The following is a 15,774-nucleotide window of genomic DNA, read 5'->3' on the forward strand; positions in this document are numbered from 1 at the left end:
CTGCTAATCTTTTGAATTTGCTTTGCCCTGTAGACGACTGAACACACTGAACAAGTGCGCCTCAATGAAACTCGATGTGAACTTCCAAAGAAAAAAGGTAAGGAAACTGCACAAAATGTGCTGGCTTTGCGCTGCCTTTTCTGATAAAACCTCCCCAGTTTAGCCTTTTAGTCAGTAATGCTTTTAAAAGTAAGTTAAGTGTATTTGACTTTGAACACATTTCAGCATTATCTGGACACACGATAATGTGAATTGCTGAATCTTGAAATTATAAATAAAATAGAAAAAAACTGTGACTAATACAGCAGAAACAATGCTATGTGTGTTAAAAGGGCACACACAGTACTTAAAACTTTACATACGTGCAATTCAAGTTAGAGGGTGAAGAGACAGTGTGGTTTCATTAGGCTGGCTTGTTTGCCAATGCCATGTGAGTGCAGAATGGAAAATCCTGCTCGGAAAAGAAATGGAACCTGCTTGGATTAAAACAATATCATTTGTTTCTTGTGCTGACTTATTCACAGTTAAGAATACGAAAATAAACTCGCATCCGTACAAACTGCTGTGTAACATGGGAATTATTTGAGCTTAGAGGTTTTCAGCGAGGACTGCAGAAACTGCCTATTGATTTTGAGAGTTTTGTAACATGTCCAGTATTAACTGTTGAATGTTTGTTTTTCTGGTCACAAATTCCCCCAAGCCCTTCAGTAGTATACAATTGTAGTTGTCGACTCTGAGAATTGGTGCCTGGTTTTCCTTCCTTAGAGCATTTGTCTAATGCTTTTTAAAAACTGCCTCTGAGAGCTGCATTTTTGGTGTCTTTGCAGATTCAGTCTATTCATACTCTATTCAATGTTTGAGGGAATTTGAATAGAGAATGGTTTTAATGTCTGGGTATTTTACCTTTGGCATGTGCCCATTTGTTCCTCAGTGTATGTAGCCTCTTTAGCTTGCAGTTTGTCTGTTGACTCAAGTCACGGAGACCTCTTCTCTTCACTGCTTCAGACCTGATGGGTTTTTCTTGCCTTTGATAAGCTTCAATACTTTCCACATCAAACACCCACATCATAGCTGAGAGAGGGAACAGTAATTTCCCTTGACTACACAATAACTTTATCATCTGGGCAGGTAGGCACTACACGAAGAGGCCGAGGTCCTTCAGCAAAAACTAACTCAATTGATTGTGTCATTGACCTGCTTGCAGCGATGTCTGGTTTGCATCCATGAACTCATGTACTTGTGTTTAAGCTGAGATACTGGAGTTGCACAAGAGACAAATACAAAAGGCAACATATAGGTGAATGCTGATTGTCCTCTGGATATTTTGTTCAGTTCCTCCCCCTCTTCTGTTCAACAAATATTTTGGGTTTGGTGTGAGGTTTGTCTGCTTGCTTGCTTGCTTGCTTCTGTAAGTGTCTGATTATGTTGGTTAAAAAAAAAAGAATTTTCTTATCTTTGGGTTTTATTAATTTTGCTGCCACTCCTCCCTGCTTTGAATAGATTTAAGCCCTCAGCTGATCTCTTTGCAGATGACCATTATTCACTATGGAAGTCAGACTGCCCTACTTTTTTCAGGGGGACAGAAGCTAGCTGGGTGAATCAGAATACAGAATACAGCAGAGAAAGAGAGGATGAAGGAGATTTGAGAAAACAGATACACAGCAAGTGAAAGGAGAAGAGTGTGGGGGAGAGAAGAGTGAGAAGAGACTGCTGGCAGGAGGAAATGTAAATGCATGTGTAAAAGCTGGAAATTGGGTCTGCAATTGAATGCTGAACCAAATGAAATGCAAAATCAGCTTGCTTTGGAGGTTCAGCATAACAGGTTTGCACAAGACTAGCACAGCTGCTTGAGTGGTTCATCAAAATATGGCCAAGCGAGCTGTCAGGCAAGGTTATTGTGAAAGCCAGCACGGTGTGAGCATTCCCCACCGCCTGCTCTCCCACCCAAACCATTTGTGCTGTGGGCTGCTCTCTTCCCTTTGGCTTCATCGAGATACGTACAGAAATCCTTGTGTATGTGTTGAAAATATGTCCATAAGCGATTTGGACAGACAGAGATTAGCCTTTGGATTAACTGCCTTCTGCAGCTGTCGATTTATGAGAATTCCTGCCCCCAGCTGGAAAAATGTGGCAGAATTCCACCGCAAATAAACCCACTTCTTGCCTTTTGTTACCCTCCTGTATCTCAGGCAAGTACACCCTCAGTCAAAAAGCTGTACTATTTTAAATCAACTGTGACAAATCTGTGAATCAAAACCTCTTTCTCTTTGGCAAATGTTGTCAGTCACTCCTCAAGAAACTTGCCCCTTCTCATTTTCCCAAACATAATAGTATTAAATGAACTCTTGAATATGCTCCAAGGCTGTGCACTTGGTTTCACCCTAGGTCAGTAAAAGTATATAGTCACTGCTCCAAGATGTCTGCTCTGCCTGTGTAAGATGAATTGTTGCTTTCAGACCCACTCTTGATCCACTGTCCCCATAGCTGGTGACATGTCAGTTGGCACAGTGCTCTGTGCATTTTTTTCAGGATGCTCTCATTTGTCAGGGCACTCTGGTATCTAACAAGAACAGTGGGTTATTCAGGATGTCTGTGGTTCCAGAATTTCTACTGATTCCATCAAAAGAAAAGCACATTATGTCACAGGACTCAGTCAGCCGAATCTGGAGTGAGTCATCATGACAGCATTTCAGTATCTAGATATTTCATTTGTCTGATTTTGCTTGTGACAAAACACAAGCATTTTCGTTACCAATTAAAAGAAAAAAAAACCCCAAAACCAACACAAAAACACAAAGCTAACCCTTTTTTTTTTTTTTGTTTTTTGCCTATAGAGCTGCCAGTTTCAACACCGAAAACTGTCTGTATTTTCTGAGTGGTTCTTGGGCAGACTGTAATCCTATCTTTGTGTCATTAGAGGCAAAAATTGGTTACTGCCAATATCCTTTCATGTTCATCTCTACTTTCTAAAAAAAAGAATAAAATCAAAACTTATTTTCCTCTAAAAATGATTTAAAGTATATTCACTGCTGAATTTGTTTCTGTCTCCTGCTCTGCTCTCACTTTGGCTAGTTTTATCAGTTCCAGTTTGTAGAAAATGCAGGCTAAATCCTATCAGTTCATACAGTAATGGCAGTCCAGATACGGGGGTTTGTGTCAGCTGAGAATCTTCTTCAAGGTTCCTTTGGCATATTGAGATGTTCAACAAATAAGAAAATACATTTTTATCCTATTGGCTGGTGATGTGCTATTGGCTTGGGTGGTGTTATGCTTTGTAGATATAATTACCGCTGCTAAATATTTAACGGAACATAACCTTGCGGTTTTTAAAATATCCACTTTGTGGCACTACTAAGACCACGAGAGAGGGATTTTTAAGTGCCTCAGTCTGTGCAGTCCTTCACCCGTATAAGCATACAGTACATTGTGAAGCTAAAATGAAGGTAGAGCTCCTTGATAAGCTGTTTCTTCCCTGCAGACAAAATGGCCAAAGCAGTATTAGCCTTTTCTAGCCCCTTTCCTGATGCTTCTCTAGCTGCTTCCTTTTTCTCTCTAGCCACAGAACTAAGATCTCCATTCATTCCTGTGAACTAACATCAGTGGCAGGAGCACTGCACACCTTGACGTTAATGACGTTAGCAGATAAAAGAGGAATGACTGAGCCTAAAATTTTATAGCTATATTTTATGTTTTGGACATGATCTAAAACATCTGGCCAACTTGAAGTGATAAACTGGCAAAAACTTATGGCATGAGTGAGACCTGGCATGCTACTAAACCCCTCTTCTGAGGTTTTGCATTATTTAAGGTTTGGGGCATTCTTGTAAAATTTGGTTTACATTTTTCAATTAGGTCAGCAGAGATCTAGTCAGAGATGGGAGATAACTTTACCATCAAAACTTCATAGAAAAATACTTCTAATAATAGACTCTTAAAATGAGATTTTTTCCAGTCCCAAAATAGTCTTTCTGGTTTAGCACCTCATTTTAGTCTGACAGCCTGTCATATTTTATTGCCTTCATACTGCTTCCAAGAATGTGAAGAGCTGCTTGGATGTCATGTAGGTGAAGTTAGTTTGTCCTGCTTTAAAACAAATGTACAACAATAATGCAGTATAAATCCAGTTCAAAGTCAGGGGAAGGATACTCATTAGCAACTGAGGGCTTCGCATCCTTAGAGAACATCAAGTTCAACTCTGCATGCTTCATGCTGAAGATGTATCTTTTTTGTCTGAGCAAACAGATGAGAGAAAAGGCATAGGGAGAGCTTTTTTATCCAATTTTTTTTCAAGGTACATTTTGTCTGCATTGCAGAGTAGTTCTGGAGCTGCCTAGACAGAAGTGCAATTCTGCATGCCCCAGGCAGAGGGTGAGGAAAGGCTGTGGGGCTGCTGCTGCCTCTGGAGAGGTCAGGGGAAGCCAGACACAGTGGGGCAGGCTTCAGGTCATCAAGGTTGGGGTGCCTCTGATGGCAAAAGGAATGAAAATAGCAGTTGCCACTGTACAAAAGCTCACCTCAGCTGTAGATGCTACCCAGTCTACCTAGGACTGAGTCTGGCTGGTCCTCCACCCCAAACCTCCACAGCTGCCTTCACTGGCTTCCTCTGCCTGTACCCAGACCCACCCAAAGAAGTACCTCGAAATATTTCTTTTTTAATCATTATTTTAAGGATCATGGCTTTTTATATGTTCATGAAACATAATTCTTGTTAGATGTACCTGGCCTGTGAAGTTTATAGATGTTTACTTAGTTCTCACTGCAAAACTAAGTGCAGCACCAGGTATTTGCTGTCTAGGTTTCTTAAATGTCTCACAGAGCTATAGTACCCAGCTCCTTCTCAGTCTTTACTGTGTATCTTAACACCATCCCTGCAAGTCAGGATCCCTCTGCTTGGACCTTTCAACCCCATTTTTTCCTAAACAGTCACTATGGGCAGTTCAGTGCACAGGCAGTCTGCCCTGCAGAAACCAAGAGGCATTGATGGAACTCACGAGCTCCCTAACATAGAGCCGGATTTTTTTCTTTACTTGTAAAGATCCTCGATTCAGTCTTTAGAATTAAATGAAAGACACTGTTATGAAAGGACTGATGACCAATCTTTCATAAACTAGGATCAGGGAGACTTTACCACCTGTCATTCACACGGAACAGCACAATCACATTAATTCAAATAACAAATAAAAGCACCTGCTTTTAACATGTGCCACTTGCTGTTTTCCAGAGTGAAGATTCAGATGAAGAAGACCTCTGTGCTATCAGTAATAAATGGACTTTCCAGCGAACTAGCAGACGATGGTCTCGAGTGGACGATATTGATGCTTTGCTTCACCGATCAGACAGACATGGGTCTTCTGGGGACATTAAAATGAAAAATACAACAAGCAGTGAGAGCGTCCTCACAGATCTGAGTGAACCTGAGGTATCTTCTATTCACAGCGAGAGCAGTGGGGGAAGTGACCACAGGAGTCAATCTGGCATCAGCAGTGCTGCCAGGGAGACCTGCGACTGCTCTGGCCAGCATGATGTAGAAGGCACACTGTTGCAAGACTCCACTGTGATAAACACCACCCTGTCCCCCAAGGACAACCTGAAGAATGACAAACCAACACGAACCAAAGCTAAAACCTTTCTAAAACGTATGGAGACACTAAAAGCAAAAGGTGTGCATGGAAAACTAAAAGGCTCGGGAAGAACAGGTCCTCTAGAGATAAGTGGACCTGTTCTCCAATATGAGCCAAAATCCTTGAAAGACATGCACTGTGTACAGATAGTCAATGGTGATCTCAAAAACTTAGGACAAGATTCAGTCAAAAGAGGACTTTCCTTTTCTGCCAAATCCAGCAGTGACAGCTGTCAGTCTGAAAACAGCAGCAGTGAGGTGAGCACACCGTGCCTGAAGGAACGTAAATGCCATGAAGCAAACAAGAGAGGTGGAATGTACCTGGAGGATCTGGATGTTCTGTCAGGAACAGCCTTACGGCAAGTGGTGGACCAGAACCGCAAAAATGAATTTCATTCCCAAGAGAACTTGGTTGTGCATATTCCCAAGGATCACAAACCAGGGACCTTTCCAAAGGCACTTTCTATTGAAAGCCTCTCACCTACAGACAACAGTAACAGTGTAAACTGGAGGACAGGCAGCATCTCTTTGGGAAAGCAGAACTGCTCTACTCCAAAAGAGTCTGGATTGATGGCTTGCTGTCCTAAAGAGAGCAGAATTAGTATTTATGACAATGTGCCAGGTTCCCACTTGTATGCTAGTACTGGAGACCTCCTGGACTTAGAGAAAGATGTACTTTTTCCTCATTTAGATGACATTTTGCAGCATGTCAATGGACTCCAGGAGGTGGTAGATGGTTGGTCAAAGAATGTGTTACCAGGTCTGCCAGTCGATGATGTGTCAGTCAGGGAATCTCCATCGTTGCCTTTCCAGTCGCCCACACAGATCACGCTTGATTTTGAAGGAAACTCTGTTTCTGACGGCCGGACCACACCGAGTGACATGGACAGAGATGGAACATCCCTGAATGAATCCGAAGCCACTGTTGTTAGGGACAGGAGAGACTCTGGGGTGGGAGCGTCGCTCACAAGGCCGAGCAGGTAGGTAGCAAAAATTGGTACACAAACCCATAGACTATGAAATACAATATAATGGGAGTCAGAAGGTGCAGGGTATTATTACAGTTGTACTCGTCTTGTATGGGGATGGGGACTTTCCAGGGAAGGGTGTAACTTTGGGAGGAGGGACATCCTGCTATGGAAATTCATATGGCAATCAATGAAGAACAACTGGTTTAACAGAGCGAACGAAGGCATTTTTTTCTCTCTTGATCCACTGTTTACACACTATATGTTGTAAGATGTATTTTCAGTTTGTTTTCTGAAGTTATGCACCCCAGTATTTATGCGTCAGTAGCCTTGTGCACTTTTTTATGCACTGGTGCGCTTTAAAAATGTGTCCTTTTGTGCTCAAAGAGAATTTACCTACCCTGCCCCAGACCCTTGTGTGATGGCATGAAATGATGGTATACAATGAACTTCTTATTAAAAGTAAGAAGCTCGTAGACCTGTTGTAAGTCAGGGGGATGAGTCCAGCTAAGGAAGCATGGCCCTGGGTAAAGGCCTTTTTCGATCCATACTCCTGTGTATAAGGTGGCTTTGTATGTGAAAAAGCAGTGAGAAAATACCCAGTATTTTCTGTTCTGCCATCAGTCTGGTCATGTCCTCAGAGAGGGTTCTGCCGTGCCGTGGTTTACTTCTGCCTTTGCTTGCTCACCACCATCACAAGCAAGTGAACTCGGGGAAACTACTGAGTAAATGAGCAGTGCCAGAGTTTTTAGGATTTGAGCCAGAATTCATGTTTAGCAAAACAAGAAACTGAAATGAGGTGTTTTTTTTCTGATGTATCCAGTATATAGAGAAAGTGCATTGGAGAGGGGTTTTTTTTTTCTGATGTATCCAGTATATAGAGAAAGTGCATTGGAGTAAAGAGAAGATGTGAGTGGCTTCATAGCTTTGTGGTTACAACTCTTGCCAGGGAGACACAGGGTTCAATCCTTTCTCCAAAATATCCTTCAGTATTTAATGATAGAGATATTTGGAGAACCTCATCTCCAAATACCTTGGTGGTCAGGCCGGTCCCCTGGGATGTGAGGGACCAGGCATCAAATCCTGGTTCTGAGTCAGGGAGAGAGCATTTGAATCTGGATGTCCCACATCCTGTTAGAAATGTGTGGGCTAAAGGGCATAGCGGGCAGCACTGCTTCCCTCAGTACACGGACAGGACCCACACCCACTTGTGAATTTAAAGTCAAAACTTGGGCATTTCCAAAATTAAAGAGATTAAGCAAATTGTTTTATTTGCCTCCAAGCTACATGTTCTTTCACTTGACAGATCATGAACCGTAATCTGTGTATGTTTATGTGTATTTTATATATTGCCCAGCTCTCACAGTATACCATCTTCTTCTGCCCAATTTTTCTATTGTTTCCTTTAATAAAGGCGATTACGATGGCACAGTTTCCAAATCTCTCATCGCCAAAGCCACTCTATTGCATCACTACACATCAGCAATCAGTCAGCAGCCCAACTGAATCTGCTGCAGAAATTCTCTCTGCTTCGCCTTACTGCCATCATGGAAAAGTACTCCATGTCAAACAAACATGGCTGGACCTGGTGAGTACCATCAATAACTGGGAAAAAAGATATTTTTAGAAGGAAATAGTTTCTCCTAATTCCGTTATTCTGATAGTAAATTCGGTAAATTCAATTAGTAGGAACAATTTACTTCAACTGTAGAATTTGAAACTGTCCCTTTTAATCCATCGCTGCCTAGGGAGTCAATGACAAAGTCAGAAATAGATCCTGGAGATTTGACTTCATTCCTGTTCTGTAACAGAGAGACAACCCTGGCCTCTCTAACAACACTCCAGTTCCAGAAAAATAAACGGGAGTAGGAGAGAGTGATTAAAAGTAGGAAATGTTTACAGTAAGGCTTCCCCAGAATTCTTTTCGCTATTCGAAAAGAAACAGCTGGTGCTGATACTTCATGTATTCGATATTGTTTTGTTTGTGCTTTAAAAGAAGGGTTAGAACAGTTATGGGACTTCGCAAATCAAAAGATGCAAGTGTTAGCCTAGGCCTGGACACACGTTACAGGGAGCTTGCAGCCTTAGCAGCTGTAACAGCTACCTGGTCTCTCAGAGAGGGGAGTGAAGCACAGATGGACATGAATGCTGGCATTGTGGCTCCTTCCTTAGCAGCATGCCACAAAAACGTGCATGTTTAATAGTATATGAACCCTGATGGGCCACGCAGACAAGAACAGAAATGGGTGTAGACAGCAGATATAAGTATCTGAGAAATAAACAGACATTTTCCCCACTACACAGAGACACTGAGTCCAAAACCAATATGACTTGACATTTACACTGTGATTTCCGTGTTCAAAGCACTTGACCAAAATCCTACTAAATTCAGCTGTGAGCTAGATAAGAGCAGTTTTCCTTTAGAAATGGAAAAATAAATACAAGGGACTACAAGTGAGATTCACCTCACTGACATCAGCCACTCCAAAAAGCTGTAAATCTAATCTGAGCAAGTAGGGTTGGCTGTCTGTGGTCAGTAGAAAATGACAGGTGCCTCATTCTATCCAAGGCTGAGGGTTTGGGTCACCCTGTAGAGATACCTCACTCTACAGTGCATATAGAGCTAGCCTGGACTGCTAACTCTTTCTAAATATCCATCAGAGAGCTAAAATTCATTAAGATGAACCCTCAGATTGCTGTTCTCCTTTGGTACAGCCCCCTGCAGCTAGCTGAAAATGTCTGTACTGCAATGAATCTCACCTTAACTAACTTCAAATAAGAGTAGAATACAGCCAATTCTAGATTCTGGTTTGTGCAGAGATTTTCCCTCCTGACAAGTATTTTCTCAGTTTGTATAATCAGTCTCTAAGGATTTATAAGAGTGGGACTCTAAATAGCTGTGTAGTTATGTGCTGTACTCCTTCAGTAGGTCATTTCATCCAAGTTTTATCTCCTTCCCACACAGATGAGAACAATCTTTGTCACATTCAGGTCATACTCATCTCTTTTTTTTTAATTCCACTGCAGTAGTGAGTCCCACAAAGGGAATCCAGTTTGTTCTGCTTTTCACCATCACTTTGGGAAGAAAACAAGTTCACCAGCTTCACTCAAGTTACTCAGTTGAAATAAATCATATAACAACAGGATGAATCTGGCATATACAGATTTCCCACCATCATTTATTACTGCAAATTGTTAGTCAATAGAAATACTCAATCATATAACCAGTAGTATAAAAATCATTCAGCATGTTAAAGGACTGAATCTCCTTTTCTTTTAGATACTCTCTCCACTATGCTTTGTTGTGCCATTCCTTTGAGTCCCTAACGGATGCTATAAACCGTGTTGGCTTCAGCTGGATGACAACTGCATAGTAAAAGTTGTTTGTTAGAACAGGTTATTATGCTATATCTTAGAGCCAGGGGCCAACTAGTTTTAAAAGTTGTCAAGAAATCCATCAATTATACTGATTATAGAGTGTCCATGTATTATGCGTTAAACATCATTTCACCACCTTCATGAAAAAGGCCCCAGTCACCCCTTTCTGACAGTAGTGTTACTCAGAGAGACTGTGTAAATACTCTGATACTTTCATGCAACCTGTTTATGTTAATTTTCAGGTCTGTGCCAAAGTTCATGAAAAGGATGAAAGTCCCTGACTACAAGGACAAGAACGTCTTTGGTGTGCCTCTGATAGTTCACGTCCAGAGAACAGGACAGCCTCTTCCCCAGAGCATACAACAAGCTCTACGCTACTTACGGAGCAACTGTCTGGATCAGGTATGAACATTACTCCAGGGACTTGGTTGATTTTTTCTGAAAAGCCACCCTAAGCAAGCAGTGGTGAACCTTTTCGTATGTGGTACCAGAGTTACTTGAAGATTGTTACGTCTCATGTTGGACCCAGATCTCCTCTAGTGATTTAATACTTGATGCCAGTACTAATGGTTTTGAATTTTGAGATTTGTATCCAGCTTATCTGTTGAACTCATGCACCTGTAACAGTCTTGCTGATTTGTATGCTGTAGCCTACCTCGAAGAATGACATGAGATCTTCATGTCTGTTGAATCAGACCTGGGAGAAGATCAGGGCTCTCAGCTTTTACCCATATATCTGTGCTGCTTATGCTTGACTGTTGCCACTGAGGGTTAACTGCATTCACCATTTCACAAGATATGGTACAAAAGGTTTTATTTACTTAGCAAAGAAAGAAACGTCCAAGAATAGAGAGCAAACTCAGCAAAATATTCAAAGCATTCTGTTGACAAAGTCAGATGCATCCAGATAGAGTCAGGTCAGCAGGGGTTCAATGCCAAAGCCATTATGGTACGTACATTTCTTTTTATAGTGTTCTTAGCTGCAACAAGCCAGGAGGGAGACCCTTATACTCAAAAGTATTTCAGATTTTTTTATTTCCTTTAGCTATAGAACAGGGAAATATTGATGATATTTTTACCGTTCTTCCCCTAAGGATGAGGGTATGTAACTTTACAAACATAGAACTGGGAGAAACCCTCTGGAAGACTCTATTCAGTCCTCTGTTATTTTTGACCTCATGTCATATGACCTCTTCCATAACTGCTTTTAGATAGTTGGAAGTACAAAAGGAGCAGCTAGCATTTACTCCACAGACTTTGCTGGTTTCTGTAGCTCTGAGCACACAAAAAAGGTAGAAATCGCCAGTTCTGAATCTTTCCATTTTATGATAACCATTCTGGTTGTTGTTCAAGTTGGTTTGTTGGGTGACAGTCATCTTCCCCAAAATGGAAGTCTAAAAATTAATGTAAAAACGAAATGGCTTGCTGTGAATCACAACCATTTCCCTTTACAGCCAGTGGGGAAGACACCGATCCTTTCTATCATGTCGCTCTGTAAAGAGATCCTGTAGTGTTCAAACCTTGACATCTAACTCTGGGGTGTCAAAAGTGAGGTGAGATGTGTTCTTCTGATGGGAGCTAAATGGTGGGATGAGTAGCCTACTGGAATTGTATTAATAGGGGATGGAAGGGGAAGATGCATAGAGACAACATGAAGCAGTAATTCAATAGCTATCATGCCTGGTTATCACTGTTGTAATCTGGAATCAGTTTGTATACTGAGCCTGGAAACCCAGTGTAGAAAGAAAAGTGATGCAGTAAGCCTGGAATCGGTGATGGAATTGGAGGAGGAGATAGAGGATCTGAGGATGTCAGGATAGGGAGGGACTCAACAGCTAAGAAGCAGAACAAGAAGAAAGAGAGAGCAAATAAGTGGGGGAGAAAGTAGAAAGGAGAGTAAAACCAAAGAGAAAGAAAAAGCTCTTCAGAGATTTGAGGCAGTCAAAAGGAATGCCCATAGCCCATCTCAGACAAATATCTGCTCCAAGAGGGCAGCTTTACTTGCTGGGAATCATCATAGCTATGTGAAGGACCATTTCAACTCAGTTTGAGTTTCCACTGAGAGTGGAATTGAGAAAATGCTGAATAGAAAATGAAGGAAGAGAAGTACAGATTGGGACCATTTAAAATATCTTTCCACCAAAAACCTTTCTAGGCCAAAACCCTCCAGGCAATTCAGCTTCTTCACTTACAGTCACTCCTGTTTCTTCCATTTAATTCAGTCTCCTAATGCCCAGCCAGAGGTCTGAGCAGCCTCCAGTTTCTGCCAGCCTCTTGCTTATGTGTCTCTTCCATGGACTGCAGAAGGCAGCCTAGAGTCCTCAACAGACACCAGAGCTTCTACCACAGACACTTGTTAAAGCTGAGGTTGCTCTAAATTACTGTAAGGTCTGGCTTCTGGCCCTGAAATATCTAAGAGGGTATGGGGAGCCTTACCATTATTTCTGGGATATATTATTCAGTTTCCACTTGTGAAACAGAAACCACATTGCCTTTTTTGACTGAATCCTTATTTCTGTCACACATCATATGGCTACTTGCAGGGCAGATGATGCACAGCGTGAAGGTAGTAAAGGGATTGAGCCAGACTAATGTCTGATAAATCACTAGATTTATAGTCCCATTTTATTTACGGAATGAGTCTGTAATATTGCAAAACAGAGCCTAAACCGTCCTTTTTTTTATGAAGTGAAGAAACGTCCTCTTTTGCTTATAATTTTCTCCAAGAAAAAGGGAGATTGGAGTTTGGATAATTACCATTAAACAGAGATCAAGATTAGCAGACTGATGTGGAGCAGGAGATTGCACAGGTGAGATTTGACATCTGACCTCTTGTATCAGACTTAGCTAGAAGGTTTTTAAGGTTCTTTATACCAGCAAGGACACTTTCCATCAAAAGAAGAGAACCGAGCCTCTGCTCTGACATTTATCTACCACATGCCAAAACTGTATTTTTTTTGTTTTGTTTTGGGGTGTTTTGTTTTTTTTTTTTTTTTGGTAGTATTAGCATCTGTCCTTCTGCATCTTCAGCACACAAGGAAGAGAGAAAGGGAAAGGGAAAACCAGATTAAAAGAGCTGGATGCACTTTCTTATGTTCTTATATCAGAAAAAAGAGTAGAGCTTCACTCGTGAACAGAAATACAGTACACTAGTGGATGTACACAGGGCACACTCCTGTTCTCTACTTCCTACACATAAATTTAGCTCACAAGTGGTGCTAAATTCATCAATAAGAAGACATAGCAGAAAAGTTGCCTCCCAGCCAGACTGGTGTAGCCGCTCTTTGCCATACAAATAAATGCATTCCCTCACAGAGCTCCAGAGTGTGTGATTTATGTAATTAGTGTCATATATGTCTGAGTTAAGAAAAGTCCTAAATATAGGTGAGCAGCTGGGAGGTGTTCTAGGGAAAGGAGGGTCCTATCTGAACTCTGTGCTGGCAGAAGTAAGGGGAAAAAGGCCAGAAGGCATCATTTCCTTGCCTTTACACATTTTTCTTGGTGGACTATGCCACACAGAAAGCTGAACTGACCACCAGTGAGTCAGCAGGCAGAGGCAAACAGAAGTCTATAATTCCAAACCTGAAATGTGCTTTTTTTCTTAGGTCTTTCTCAATATTTCAACTTTTCCCCTGCAAAACTGAGGGAAAGTAGTACTAACACTTCCCAAATGAAACATTGTAAACCCTTCTGGGAATAAATAACGTGGCTGAGGCTCAGGAATTCGCCCCGGGGGAATTCCACTGGTGAGAAGGACGTAAAAGGGCAGCACTGCCTTGAAGGCATAATTTGAAGAATTACGGCTTCCTTTAGAGTAGAAAGCAAACAGGATAAAAATGTATCTTAGTGACACAGCACAAGTAATCCCCTTTATGGCCCCTGCTTTCAAATTGGGGTTTTCAGTGGGATTTGGGAGAACTGTTGTAAGCAAAGAGCATGAAGGTGAAAACACAGATTTGGTCTTGATTGTAAAGCTCTACCAGGATGTGCTAGTCTTTTGCCACAGCATTTGTTACTTAGCTGAGCATAACATTTTCTTGTTAGTCTTCAAAATATATACCCAAACAAACATGAGGAACCAGATTCTCAGCTGGAGTAAATCAGCAGACAGTCACCCAAGCCAAGCAAGCCACACTGATTTGTATCAGCTGAGCATCTTGCTTAAACTATTTAGGCAGCAGGGAAACCACACCCACTCTGAACTCTCTCTAGGACAGGATACAGAGCAGTGGTGTTATTAACTCCTACACTCTTGCCGTAAGAGCAGGTGTTTGCCTACAAGACTTGTGGGCAAGTCATGACCACTGCATTTGCACTTTTTCCATGTTGTGCCTAGAGAAAAATTAACTCAAGCTTTGGTCATGATCAAAGTCCTCTGCAATGGATTTTATATAGAGAGAGATTCTTTAAGGGTTTTTTTCACTCAGTTCAACTTTGTGCCTTTTTAGGTGGGTCTGTTTCGAAAATCCGGAGTGAAATCCCGAATCCAGGCACTACGCCAGATGAATGAGAGCTCACCAGAAAATGTCAGCTATGAAGACCAGTCGGCATATGACGTGGCAGACATGGTAAAGCAGTTTTTCAGAGACTTGCCAGAACCTCTCCTCACAAGTAAGCTAGGAGAGACTTTTCTACACATCTACCAATGTAAGTTTCAATGTTTTAATTATTAGAAAAATTAGAAAATATTATATGCTATATAAAAATATAATGTAAATAATTCTGGTATGTTAACACTGTGTGGGTTTCTTTCTACCTACCTTTGAGATGCATCAAAGAATATCTCTGCACTCAAAATCTTTAAGAGATTTTTAGAACCACCTAAAGGTTTCCATACCAAATACTAACAATTTTTGTGGAAAGGCAGCATTCAAATGTTGAGAAGATTTGAAACTATTAGCCTTGCAATCGGAAAGAAGCCGCAAGGACAGGATGCCATGAACATGCCTCTGGAGTTCAGACAGTCTTTTCATCAATTCTCCAGGATAAAGGGGAGGACCTTAGAAAAGCTAGGAGGATTGGCCAGGTTAATATTTGTTTAGAACAGCGGTGTCATAGTCAAGGGTTTGGGTATTTAGAACATGGGAGCCAGTTTAGGAGTCCAGATCTGCTGGAGGCTGATGGAGCTGGCCTAACAAAGGGGAAGAGTGGTTTTGGTAGGAGGCTTGCCAGACTTGTCAAGGAGGCTTTAGACTAGATGTGTTGGGGGAGGGGGCATCATTCCATCCCAGCACTCCCAGTCAGTTGCCAGCACCTATAATAAATGCTTGGAGCAATGTAGAGATATTCCAGCCAATGAGCCAGATTCATTTGGAGCTCGGCTCAGATGCCTCTATACAAACGCCTATAGTATGGAGAACAAACAAGAGAAATTAGAGATGTGTGCATGTCTACGGGGATATGATATAATAGGTATCACAGAAACATGGTGGGATGGCTCCTATGACTGCAGTGTTGGAATGGAAGGTTACAGGCTCTTTAGAAAAGACAGGCCTGGCAGATGGGGAGGGGGAGTTGCCATTTATGTTAGGGATAGGCTGGAGAGTATGGAACTCTGTCTGGGGACAGGTGAGCAGTCAACACGGAGTTTGTGTGTCAGGATTAAAGGGAGAACAGTGATGGGAGACACTGCTGTGGGGATCTGTTACAGGCTGCCTGATCAAGAGGACTCTGTGGATGAAGCACTCTACAGACAGATAGGAACAGCCTCATGCTTGCAGGTGCTTGTTCTCATGGGGGACTTCAACCACCCTGACATCTGTTGGAGGGATGGTGTGGCTTGGCAGAAGCAATCCAGGAGGTTCCTTG

General features: G+C 41.8%; 1 protein-coding gene across 6 annotated transcripts in view; it reads left to right on the forward strand.

The window, feature by feature from the left end:
- STARD13 (StAR related lipid transfer domain containing 13) overlaps positions 1-15,774 on the forward strand; it is a 321,431-nt gene that overhangs the window by 290,718 nt on the left and 14,939 nt on the right. For all 6 annotated transcript variants that reach the window (XM_065678399.1, XM_065678400.1, XM_065678401.1 and 3 more), the window contains 5 exons: positions 34-97; positions 5,222-6,600; positions 8,003-8,176; positions 10,209-10,368; positions 14,415-14,613. In XM_065678399.1, coding sequence (XP_065534471.1) covers positions 34-97; positions 5,222-6,600; positions 8,003-8,176; positions 10,209-10,368; positions 14,415-14,613 — 1,976 coding nt within the window. The remainder of the gene's footprint in view (positions 1-33; positions 98-5,221; positions 6,601-8,002; positions 8,177-10,208; positions 10,369-14,414; positions 14,614-15,774) is intronic.

Source organism: Lathamus discolor, chromosome 4 (assembly GCF_037157495.1).
Source record: "Lathamus discolor isolate bLatDis1 chromosome 4, bLatDis1.hap1, whole genome shotgun sequence".
Classification (NCBI taxonomy): Eukaryota; Metazoa; Chordata; class Aves; order Psittaciformes; family Psittacidae; genus Lathamus; species Lathamus discolor.